This window comes from Alligator mississippiensis, chromosome 4 (genome assembly GCF_030867095.1).
Source record: "Alligator mississippiensis isolate rAllMis1 chromosome 4, rAllMis1, whole genome shotgun sequence".
In the NCBI taxonomy this organism is placed as follows: Eukaryota; Metazoa; Chordata; order Crocodylia; family Alligatoridae; genus Alligator; species Alligator mississippiensis.
This window is the reverse complement of record NC_081827.1, coordinates 130,354,782-130,367,315: the sequence shown is the minus strand read 5'-3', so window position 1 is coordinate 130,367,315 and position 12,534 is coordinate 130,354,782. Positions and strand designations below refer to the sequence as shown.

Here is a 12,534-nt window from a genome sequence, read left to right as displayed (position 1 = left end):
GTATGAAGTACCCACACCTGAGAATCAGCCTCCTGATTAGTTAAATTACCATCTATTAAAAGTTGTCTTGTTCACCTGCTTCCCTGCAGCACACAAAAGATATTGTTCCTGAAAGACCTAGCTATGAGGAAAAATAAAGTAGGACAGGCTAGGAACACACCCCTCTAATGCTATGTATTTTGCAAAAGATGATCGTGAAACCAGTGTGGCAAGAGTGGAAGAGAGAGCTTCCAAAATAAACTATCCCCATGTAAACTAAAACAGATCATTAACTAGGACTACTGCTGTAACTATTATTACATGGTTAACTGCTGTCAACTGCCTGTGATTATTCAGAGCATCTTTTTTTGGATGCCTTCACAGATCGGTATCATTTATCTTGCCAGAGCTTTTCAAGGAGTGCTCCCCTCTTCAAATCCCTATGTAGTAGAGGGTAAAGCTGAGCTCTTCTGAATTAGAAAGATAGGTCTCTGAATCCATGAACAGTAGATGAACTCTGTGTTGTCCTGTAACTTGACAAGCTCTGAGCAGCGGACTTGATAAAGTTGTAGGTGGGTGTTTAATTTTTATAATTTTTTTTTTAAACACCCACCTACAATTTTCTCAAGTCAACTTCCAGCCAGGTCAGAATAGTTTAGAGCCCTGTCCCTACAGCATCAAAAACGTATGATGTAGTCGTGGTGTGTATGTAAGAACATGGGATTTAACAGTAGAAGTGTGACTGAAAAGGTAAGTATGAATCCCTGAATCTGTGTCCAATGTGTTCCAGAAGTCTGGAGGCACGCAGGATCTGACCCCTGAAGATTGAAACATGGCTAGTAGCATTTCTCTCCAGAGATTATGTGCCCTTGATTACATTTTGTTTTTGTTTTGTCCTTTTTATTACAGGGGAGAAGACAATCACTGGATATGCAAGCCCTGGAACTTAGCCAGAAGTTTAGACACCCATATTACCAACAACCTCAACAATATCATAAGGCACAGAGAAAGCAGCCCAAAGGTTGGCAAACGCAAGCATTGTATAGGGAGTGAAAGAGATCTGAAAACTTTATTCTCGCAAAGAACACAAAAAAACCCATAGAAGGAAAAAGGAGATTACTGAGCACCTGTGTACATTAAGAGGATGAATGTGATGAATTAAAATAGAAATCTCTTAGCTCTCTGTGGCAGAGTTAGAGCATTTTCCAGTTTGCTTAGGGTAGGCCACGCCTTTTGTTTCTTTGAGGCATAAAACATGCCCTGACAAATGTGTGGCTGCTTTAATGTAACTCAAGAAATCTCAGAATGGAGAGTGAAAGCCTTATATCACACACAGCTGGTGGTAGCTGTAAATTGATGAAGGTTAATGCTGCTTCACTCAGGCTCATTATTATCATTAGTTCATTCCCTTACCATACAAAGCACCTGTTGCAGCAAGGATGGGTGTATAACAGCTTTTTTATGGGAGCCAGTTGTGTGTGTGCTTATATCAGAATGTCACATAAGCACATTATTGCCTTGTTATTTTTTTGGAATACAAATCTCAGTGTAAAAACATGTTAAAAGTTGTAACATCATTTTAGGTCAGGATAAAGCTGATTAAAACCAACTATACTTTACATATTATTAAGAACTTATAAGAAAAAAATTCAAAACTGGCTTTCCTGTGACCTAGCCTTTACTTCAAAAGCAATCTTAGAGCTGTGTCAGTAATCACAGAGCATTAGGGTTGGAAGGGACCTTAGGAGGTCATCTAGTCCAATCTGCTGCTCAAAGCAGGACCGTCCCCACCTAAATCATCCCAGCCAAGGCTTTGTCTAGCTGGGTCTATGAAACCTCCAAGGATGGAGAGTCCACAACCTGTCTGGGTAACCTGTTCCAGTATTTTACTAACCTAGTGAAAGAATTTTTGCTAGTAGCTAACCTAGACTTCCCTTGCTGCAACTTGAGACTATTGCTCCTTCTTCTGTCACCTGCTACCACTGAGAACAGTCTAGCTCCATCCTCTAGAAACATCCTTCAGGTAGCTGAAGGCTGCTATTAAATCCCCTCTCAGTCTTCTCTCCTCCAAACTAAATAAGCCCAGTTCCCTCAGCCTCTCCTCATGAAGTCATGTGCTCCAACCCCCTCACCATTTTTGTTGTCCTCTGCTGGACTCTCCAGTTTGTCCACATCCTTTCTGTAGCAGGGGGCTGAAAACTGGATATAGTACTCCAGATGTGGCCTCACCAGTGCAGAGTAGAGGGGAAGAATTACTTCCCTTGATCTGGTGACAACACTCCTACTAATGCAGCCCATTATGCTCCTATTCAGCCTCCTGTCCACTGTAACCCCCAGGTCCTTTTCTGCACAGCTGTTACTTAGCCAGTTGGTCCCTGGCCTGTACTGGTAAATGGGATTCTTCTGTCGTAAGTGCTGGACTTGCACTTGTCCTTGTTGAACCTTGTGAGATTTCTTTTGGGCCAATCCTCCGATTTGTCTAGATCTTTCTGAATCCTACCCCTGCCCTCCAGCATATCTACTGCTTCATTGAGCTTGGTGTCATTTTAAGTGAGGGTCTTAATTATTTTTGTGGTAAAAACTTCCTAGGAGTACTGGGAAGATATATGCCAGGATCAACTGAGGAAGAACAAAACGTTGGACTTGACCATATAAAGTAGTTTTAGTAGTATCCATAATGAATAAAATAGAAGTGTGATGACAACTGTTTGTGCTGTGTTGAGCGAGGAAGTATTTTAGTTCTGCAGACAGACTTTAGTATAGGAGGGAGCACACTCAAACGATTTATTTATTAATAAAGGAATTGGTACCAGCTATCTATTTCACTTGTTGAAAAGAAAACTGACTCTAGAACATATTAATAGAAAATCTTGGATCATCAAAACCTACTGATAAGCATTTCTGACTTTGCCTGCTGAACATTTTCTTCATTCCTTAAGGTTTAGTTGCATTTACTCTTCCTTTCTTCTTTCAGGTAGTGTCTAAGTATATTGAAAATCCAGTCTTGTTTCAGCGGGAAGATGTGGGGATGGTTAAATTTGACATTCGTTATGTTGTTTTGCTGCGATCTGTAAACCCACTCAAGCTGTATGTTTATGATGTATTTTGGCTGCGCTTCTCAAATCGGTAATAATTGTTTCCTAGGACTGAAGGACTTAAGATGTCTTGGTTTTCTGTGACCATGTGTAATTAACAGAATCTCTCCCTTCTGTTGGTTAGAGCATTTTCTCTTGATGAATTGGATGACTACGAGAAGCATTTTACAGTCATGAACTATGCTCCTGATGTAACACTAAAACAGGTAAGTGAACAATTTGAGGGACACAGGGAAGTACATTTTTCAATCACATGGAGTGCTAACAGGTCCTTTTTCTAGACTTACCAGATGCAACTTCTCCCCTTTTCCTCCATCAATGCATTAATTCTACAGGTGGTAAGTGCCCTGATGCAGCTATTACCTGGAAAGCAGATCAAGAAACTTAGTGATAGAAGATGGCACAGATCTTGGAACTTTATTAAAAATGACCATGTAGGGAAAAAATGGTTAAAAGTATTAAAACAACATTACTAGTGCCATATTTATGGTATACAGCAGTTTTATCACCTCTCTGCTCTTGAGTAGATGCAAAGAAGGACTGAAGTGAGCAGTTGCTAGTTGCTGTTTCTATATTTATTTAGAATTTAAGCCAAATATGTTTAGAATCCCATAGCTCATACCCAACCTTTTTCTACATAAAAAAAATAATCATCAGTTTTTGTTGGGAATCAGAGAAAAATGATTCCCAACATTTAATTATTTATTATCATTTAAATTATTTTAGGTACACTGTGATGAATTTATTCTTCTCTTTGAGAATCAGTATCCTGAATATCCCTGGACAACTGTACAAGTAAGCCAAGAAGTTCATCTTATTCCCCCGCTCCCCCCAGCAAAGGTGTTTTGCCAAAATTATGGTTTTTCCTTCCATACTAAACCTTCTGGTGATGCACATCATGCAGTATATCAAAAGCCCACTCATAGCTTCATAGTTGGTAGGGTCAGAAGGGACCTGAGCAGATCATCAAGTCCAACCCCCTGCCATGGCAGAAAAAAGTACTGGGGTCAAACGACCACAGCAAGGTGTTCGTTTAGCCTCCTCTTAAAGACCCCCCAGGGTAGGAGCCAGCACCACTTCGCTTGGAAGTTGGTTCCAGATCCTAGCCGCCGTGACTGTGAACTAGCACCTCCTGATGTCTAGTCTGAATCTACCCTCTGCCAGCTCGTGGCTGTTATTTCTAGTCACTCCTGGTAGTGCTCATGGGAACAGGGACTCCCCCAGTGCCTGTTAGTCCCCTCTGACTAGTTTGTAACAGGCCACTAGATCCCCCCCTCAGCCTTCTCTTGTGGAGGCTGAACAGGTTCAGGTCCCTTAGCCTCTCCTCGTAGGGCCTGCCCTGCTGGCCCTTGATCATGTGAGTGGCCCTCCTCTGGACCCACTCCAAGTTATCCACATCACTCCTGAAGTGTGGCACCCAGAACTGGATGCAGTACTCCAACTGCGGCCTGACCAGTGCCGCGTAGAGGGGGAGGATCACCTCCTTAGACCTGCTCGAGATGCATCTGTGGATGCATGACAAGGTGTGGTTGGCCTTCCTAACCGCGTCCCCACACTGCCGGCCCATGTTCATTTTGGCATCAATAATGATTCCAAGATCCTTTTCTGCTTCTGCACTGACAAGAAGGGAGTTCCCCAGCCTGTAGGTATGCTTCAGGTTCTTCCTTTCCAGGTGTGGCACCTTGCACTTGTCAGTGTTAGTCCAGTATGTTAGCAACTACTAATGGGAAAGGCCAAGCGACCGGTGTTACTATTATTTTAGGGTTTAAAGTTAATTGTTTGCATGGTTTATTGAACTTTGAAACAGAATTGCTGCTTATGGGCATTAGAAACAGGACCCTGTTGCATGTGTCCCCCTGCTGCTGTAGAACTTGTTGCAGGGACCCACAGAGGTTCAACAGAACAGTTCCATGTCTACGGCAGTGGTGGTGCACAGGGCAGCACTGGCCACCATGCCACTGGCAGGAGCATTGTGGCCAAAAGAGCTGGAGTGGGGGCCCAGCCAGAGTTGCCACTGCTACTATTTGGCTGGGCTGGGGCCATGTTTCATGCCCCACCCTGGAGTGGAGATGGAGCCTGTTGGTGTTGCAACAATGCTTCTTGTTTCTCAAAGTGTTCTTTCATGCATTTGCATTTTGAGCAACTAACTACTTTTCCTGTTACTAGGTGGATATCTTTAAGGTGTTTGCTGAACTATTCCAAGCTGCTTCAGCTAAACCTGCACCATTTGGCATTTGTGACTATACATCATCACGAGCAGTATATGCCATTGATTTGATGCTTAAGTGGGATACCACCAGAGATGGTAAGATGTTTCCCCTGTTTTGAATTGATTCTGTTTCCAGATCTATTCCTAGAATTTGCTTTCTTGCCTCTTTAAGATTTTTCTGTTTTAAGTGGAGGGGGCACCATGATGTCAGTGTAGTTTTAGTAAAGTATAAATGTCTTTGGAGCTGCAAATAGTTGAGGTTAGGTTCTGGTCCTGCATCTGTCTAATCTCTATTCAGCCATTGTTGATTCCTTTTTAATGTAAACAGTTAGAGAAAGATGTGTATGAAGCGTCACAGCTATCTCTTCTAGAAGAAGCCGTCTTGCCTATTGCAGTGGTGGTCCTTCTGGACAACAAAAGCAGCTGTTACTAAAAGTAGCTTTAGTGTTGGGTTACTTTAGCCCAGATGCTCAAAGATGAACCTGTCTGCCTTGTTAGGCACCTGCTCCACCATCAAGGTACCACTGAAATTCTCAAATCCACCACACTTCTGTGGTCTAATCCACTATGTAAGGCTTAATCCCCTGTGTACTAGAACGAGGGGGCACCCACTGAAATTAGTAGGTGATGGGTTTAAAACTAACAAGAGGAAGTACTTTTTTGCACAGTGCACTGTTAACTTGAGGAATTCATTGCCACAGGAGATGAAGGTAGATAGGCTAGCCACATTCAAAAAGAGGCTGGATAAATTAATGGATGATAGGCCTGTGGCTATTGGTTGAAGATGTTTCTTCTGGCATCTCTAAACCAATAGATGGTGGATACCAGGGAAGGTGTTGAATAGAAGATAGATCAGTCTAGAGAGATCTGGTTCAATGGTCTTCCTCTAGCAGGAGTGCTCAACTTTTTGGTCCTGTGGGCCAGATGAGTGGTGCTAGGCCCCTCTGCAGGCTAGATCAGACCTTAGGGCATGGCACTGCTTGCTTCTGCCCCCTGCACTGGGATTGGGTCTGGGGGACTGGTGTCCCTTTTTCCGCCTGCCAGGATTGAGTCCTGGGGACTAGCACCACCCTCTCTGTCCCCCACACAAAGATTGGGACCTGGTGTCTGGCAGTGCCTCTGTCCAGCCCTGCGTGCTGGGATGGGTTGCTGATCCAGTGCACAAAGTCCAGGGTTCTTGATGGGTCTGGAGATTTGGCAGCAGGGGAGCAGTAGCACCACTCCCCCAATGTCAGATTTCCAGAGCTATGGGGAGCCCTGCAGGGTGGATCTGGCCCATCCATGTCTGCCATTGTCAGAGACAGGATACTGGACTGATGGGCCCTTGGTCTGACCAAGTATGGCATTTATTTTCTTAAGTTTCTGCCACATAGGCAACAAGCTGTATGGGGCCCCAGTGCAAGCCAGAGCCACAGGGGTCTCTGACTAGCTATTCCCTGCCTATCTTGCCTACAGTGGTCAGTTCAGCAAGCTTGCTTTGTATGCACCTTAGCCACATGCAGGCCACTAGTAGGTGGAGCAGTCCTGTACATTCATAAAAGGCAGCTAAGACAATTGGGTTGGGAAATTCTCAGCATGCAACATCGTAATAACTAGGATACTCACCTAGGTAGAGTCCTCAGTGTTGTATCATTGAAGGAAGGACAGCAACTCAAGTCTTAGAGAGCCCTGGCCTAATACATTTTTCTTTATTAATTCAGAGTTAGAGGGGTCCTGTCTAAAATGGCCAGTAGCTTCCTGGTCAGGGTACTCCCTTGGGAGCCAGAAAGGATGGGTTCAAGTCTGCATCAGATCATGTGCAACAGGGATTTGAACCTGGGTTTTCCACATCCCTAGGGGAGTGATCTAAGCAAGACTATAGGCTATTCTGGGCTTCCAATCCAATGGAAAAGGAAAACCAGGCTTGGGTTTGCCCAAGTAGCTGACCTGGCTTTGGGTGCCCAACTCCTTGAGATGACTTGTAGTGGAATAGGCACCAGTTTCTGTTTGGTGCCTAATCCAAGTTCCTTTCCTGTGCATTTCATTCCTGTTTAGCTTTATGCAGCTTCTCACTCAGCCAGCTTCTAAAGATCCCTCCCTTAGTCACCTGGCACACTCTGTGCACTGTATGGGCAACCTGGATACCAAACTCAGGCCTGAGGATTCCATGGGGCAGAAAACCACGTAGGAACAAGTATCACAAGAGTGAGCGGAATGACCAGCTTGGTTCCCTGGAGGATTAGGGCTTTCAACTCTGAACTCAGTATCAGGCAGAAAATGAAGTCAACATTTTGTCCCTTTTAAAACTTGGTTGTTGCAATTCAGGCTTCTGACATGAGATTTGCTTTTAAGACATGATAGGATTTAATCCTCAATCCTAACAATCGTAGGTTCTACCATGCCACATGTGCATGGCAGGATGCACAATATTGTGATTGGGGATTGTATCCAAATTGGGACTTTCTTGCTGATGCGCACCCCCTGCACCAGCAAGATGAAACCAATCGGTTGTCATTTGGGGTCCAGGATCCCAATTGGTCCCTAGCCCCAACTGACAATCAGCTTGGCACACAGGGGGTCCAGCATTGGGCGGTGACAACCTGGTGCCAGGCTCTCCGTGTACTAGGAGCTGCATGTACCCTGTGTGCCGCCTAACTGAGCAGTATGCATGGTTTTGACAGGTCTCAGCCACACCTTCAATTTAAGGCGTGATACCAAAAAGCCACAAAATGGAATTACTTACTGTATTACTATGCTTTAAATTGAGTTGCCCATGCAGCCAGTTACTTTTTAAGATGTGTTTAACTGATTACATGTGTTGGGGGCCTTAGGAGGAGGCCAGGAGGTTAAGCTCCCCTTCTAGGTGGAAGGAAATAGACAGCTCAGCAGAAGGTGGGAGATCCTTGCTGCAGTGAAGGAGCCCAGTAATTTTTCTGTGCTGTATACATGCTGAACTTGACAGAACTGGAAAAAGGTAAGAAGCAATAGAGAACACAAGGTGAAGATTCAGTGCCTCAGTATGTCTTTGTGTTAGGAGAGAGGAAGGTAGGAGTTTGTTATAGAAGATGCCTTAGATACTAGCCATCTAATGTAACAGAAGCCTCAGAAAAACCAAGTAGGCAGTGAGAATTGGCCATTTTCCACAATCTGCTACAACAGAGCCAGGCAGTGCCTAGGTTCTTATTGTCTTTTAAAAATGAGAGACACATGTTTGTTTTCTTTTAGGGAAAAGTATTATGCTACCTCAAATCCTGGAGGTGAACTTTAACCCTGATTGTGACAGAGCCTGCAAATACCACCCAACATTTTTTAATGATGTCTTCAGCACGCTGTTTCTGGATGAAACAGATAATTGTCATGTGACATGCATTGTCTAGCCCCATACAGCTTTTATTTTTTTGTTTCTTTTACAGATATGCTTAACAGCAATATTTATATTTGAGTTCTGTGACCTTATACAAATATTTTCCTATATTGGTAACCAAGAAATGTGTTGCATCAGACAAATGTTATAAACTGCATTTGTAATCAGTTGCCTGCATTTTCTTTGTTGTGCATAGTTTTATATACTACCACCTTGTGTTGACCAATTATTTTTTTTTTTTTAATAAAAACTAGTGACAACTACAGAAATACAACAATAACTGGAACAATCAACTTGCCATTTCTCAGGTAGCCTAATATGTCTTAATTGCTTAGTGGAAAGTGTTTTATGGTTTTGCTGTATTGGTGCTGAAACCGTTATTTACTGAATAGTTCTGTTTAACATCATGCATCCTTTTGTCATCTGCATAATACTATGTTTTCCAAGGCCATTAATGTTTTGTATCACAAAGCATTGCAGAAAGCAAGATCATTTAAGGCAGCACCTGGCAATTTCAGCAAGTAAACTAATTTAGGAAGCTTGATCACAAGAAAGTAAGTTTTTTCCATTAAAGGTCATTGTACTTTCTCAAAAACTAGTCACAGCTACTGAAATTCAGCTGTAAAATCAGTGGTGATCTATGAACATCTGTCTCTCACGGTCTGATGGTTCTCGGCTTCTGGCATGCATGCGAATACTAACTTACATAACAGAAGAGCTATCTTTTCTACCTACCGTGCAGCTGATTCTTTTTCTTTCAGTTATACTTCTTTAAGTAAAAACATTAAAATGTTAGTTTATTTCTTACTAAAAACAGCAGAAACAGACAGGAAAATGTGCCACTGATTAAAAAAAAAGTAAGAGAAGATGCCTCTGAAGAACTGTGTTTCTGTTTCAACTAGAAAAAAAGCATTTCAATCCTTTGGCTTCTTCAGAATTGAGGGCTCCAAAAGTCCCCCATTGCATAACAGCATTAGCCAAATTAAATACTAAGGGATGGTATGTAAACTGGTGTATGAAAAAAGTCAGAATAAACTTAATAAAGTTTCACCTTCCCTTATGTCTTTTGCGTCATCCTTTCAAAAGGCACAGCTCTGCCTCGGAAACAGGTTATGGCTCCAAACCTCAGCTGTTCTGAGATAAATGGAGCAGAGGACCAGAGCATTTGATAAGATAAAATCCATTAGTCTGCTCTCCAGGTCCTTCCCTCCATGTCTTCTCCTACCATCTCTTTGGCATATTCTCATGACTTCGGCTAAAGTCCAGACATGAAGATGACAACATAATAGGAAAACAAGAGTTCTTATGTGCTTTTATACAATGGTCTCTATGTATAAAGTGTCTCATTTTTTTATGGCAGTAACAAATCAACAGTACAATGTCACCTCATTTCTGAATTTCACTGAGAAAAGCTACCTCTTGATTGCTGTATTGTTTATTAATATGCAATTTTAACCCATCTGCTCTTTTTTTGCTAAAAGGAAACTGCATGACAGAAATGTAACACATTAGTGGAGTTGAAGTTGATTTTTGTGGCTGTCAACAAAGAGCCATAAAACTTTAGTATATATTCTCTTATGATTAACCATAAGCTTGTATTAATATTGTACTTCAGCCAGACAAATTATTGAGCTCCACTACAGGGGTAACTGGATGAAATTTGTTGTACTGTGCGCTGCAGGAAGTCAGACTACAAAATTAATCTAAAAGGTCCTTTAGCGTTAACCTCTTTAAGAATCTATTTTCTTAAAGTGTATTATTTCTTGAGGCATTAGCATATTCAAAAGACATTAGTGGAAATTATTTTTGATAAACTGGACTACAATAATAAAATGCAAGTCTTATGCGATCTGAACTCTAGGGTAGTGAAAATATATATCTTCTGGCCTTGCATTGATATTGATAAAATACAACCAGTTATTTTTACATTTGATGCAGGAAAAGCTCACCTATCATAGAGAAGTTGATTAAAGATGTTCTATATGTCCAGTATCAAAACTGAGCAGCACCACATACAAGTTAATATTTCTGAGAAACTTAATTTAAAGTTACCTAATATACCTAGAGGATGCAACAATGAGGATAGAGGAAGCACTTTAGGGGTATCTGGCTATAAAATGCTTACCTAAAAGTGAGTAACATGAAAATTATTGTACAGCAAGTAGAAAATGTAATAGTTAAAAGGGAGAATGAGATTTGAATTGACAAACTAGAAAAATACCCATAAAAGCAACAATACATGCAAACAATATCTCCAGTATCCGCATCCTACTGAAACTGACGCAGCTAAGACAGGCCAGCCACCTTTCAAGAATGCCTGACACTTGCCTGCCGAAGAAAGTCTATGGTAAACTGTTAAATGGAGCATGCTTTCATGGCACACCAAAGAAGCAGTACAAGGACACCCTAAAGGTGTCCCTAAAGAGTTTCAGCATTGACCCGGAGTCACAGGAGCAAATCGCTCGTGACTGTCCATCCTGGAGGTCATCGGTCCAGAGCAGAGCACTGCCCTTAGAGCAGCAGTGCACAGCAGAGGCAGTGAGGAAGCGCGCGGGCAGGAAAATGAGAACCTCTCATGTCCAGCCCTCGCTGTCCTGCCCCTGCTGCAGCAGATTGTTCGGGACAAAGATTTTTTCAGGGTTTTGCGGATACGCAAAGTCACCTGCATATCCATGCAACCTAGCCTCCACTCCCCTTCTCTCTCTTCTTTCTCCCTTTCTCTTTTTTCCCTTTCTTTCCTGCTTCCTTTCTCTCTTCTCCTTCCCCTCCCCTGCTGGATGCAGTCACCTTCACTTGCAAAGGACGAACAACACATGCAAACAAGACTGTGGTTATAAAGGTAGCATTTGCTTGTCCCTTTAACGTTAGATAAAAAGTGTCTATTGCTCATCCTTTTTACAACACAGAACCTTATATTTTAAGAAATGTCCCTGATTTGTGCTGTACTCTAACCCTAAAATAGCAGAAACATTTATTTTTGCTGTCTGCATGAAGCTAAGCTGAAGGAGGAGTGGATGAATAGATAATAGGTAAGTCTTTATTTGAACATAACTAATGTACCTGGAACTAGCCATCCTTCTAGGTAGGCAGTCATCTCTGCTAATAGCTGGGAATACTATTAGTAGTTAGACCACCTAGGACATCTTTACACATGCCCCAGGGGTGGGGGCTTTTTAATTAGGGTAAATTGCAGCAAATTGTGTAGCACAGTGCCAAAATTTGATACTGGGATGTCCCAGTATCAAAAAAAACAAAAACCCACTGCAAATAGCGGTGCAGCACACTGCTGCAGCATGGTACACGCAGCAACAGAGTATGCTGTCAGAAATGGAGCCTGGCCAGCTAGAGCCATGCTCTGGCTGCCAGCCAGGCTCCGTGTGGCCAGATCAGCCCAAGAGGCCCCCAAACCCCAGGTAAGACTGCAGGTGCTGGCCCCTTCCCCTACCCCACCTGGGACAATTTGACATGTTGGAGCTTACATGCAGGAGTGTGCCCAGGGCACAAAGTAGTGGCACATGTATGCCACTGCTATTTGTGCAAAAGCAAATGCACACCCCTGCATGTGGGGACACATCCACAGTGAGTAAATATGTCAGGCAGAATCTTCAGAAAGTTACAATGGCAATATAGGTGGATTTTCTTTTATAATCTACTCCCAATTCTAATTTATTGCCAACAACTAATAAAAATGCTGTCTGTTCCATGTTTTAATATGAAATCAGCAGCAGGAAGAATTGGGGAACAAAAAGGCAGTGCAGATTAAAACTGCATTTTGTTTGCTATAGGATTCACTCAAACACCTTCCTTTGCAGTTTTCTCAGAAGTCAACATTTTTTTAAACAATGTCCATTTCCTCTGCCCATTTCTACTTAGAAGTGACTTTGTCTAACACAGTAAGTACTCCAATG

The 12,534-nt window shown here is 42.5% G+C and overlaps 1 protein-coding gene across 2 annotated transcripts in view; it reads left to right on the top strand.

Annotated features, from left to right (window-relative positions):
• TTLL12 (tubulin tyrosine ligase like 12) overlaps positions 1-9,681 on the top strand; it is a 31,545-nt gene extending 21,864 nt beyond the window's left edge. For both annotated transcript variants that reach the window (XM_014610301.3, XM_014610300.3), the window contains exons 9-14: positions 889-1,000; positions 2,954-3,105; positions 3,199-3,280; positions 3,801-3,869; positions 5,241-5,379; positions 8,488-9,681. In XM_014610301.3, the coding sequence (XP_014465787.1) occupies positions 889-1,000; positions 2,954-3,105; positions 3,199-3,280; positions 3,801-3,869; positions 5,241-5,379; positions 8,488-8,639 (706 nt within the window). In that variant the 3' untranslated portion in view covers positions 8,640-9,681. The remainder of the gene's footprint in view (positions 1-888; positions 1,001-2,953; positions 3,106-3,198; positions 3,281-3,800; positions 3,870-5,240; positions 5,380-8,487) is intronic.
• The last annotated feature ends 2,853 nt before the right edge of the window (positions 9,682-12,534 follow it).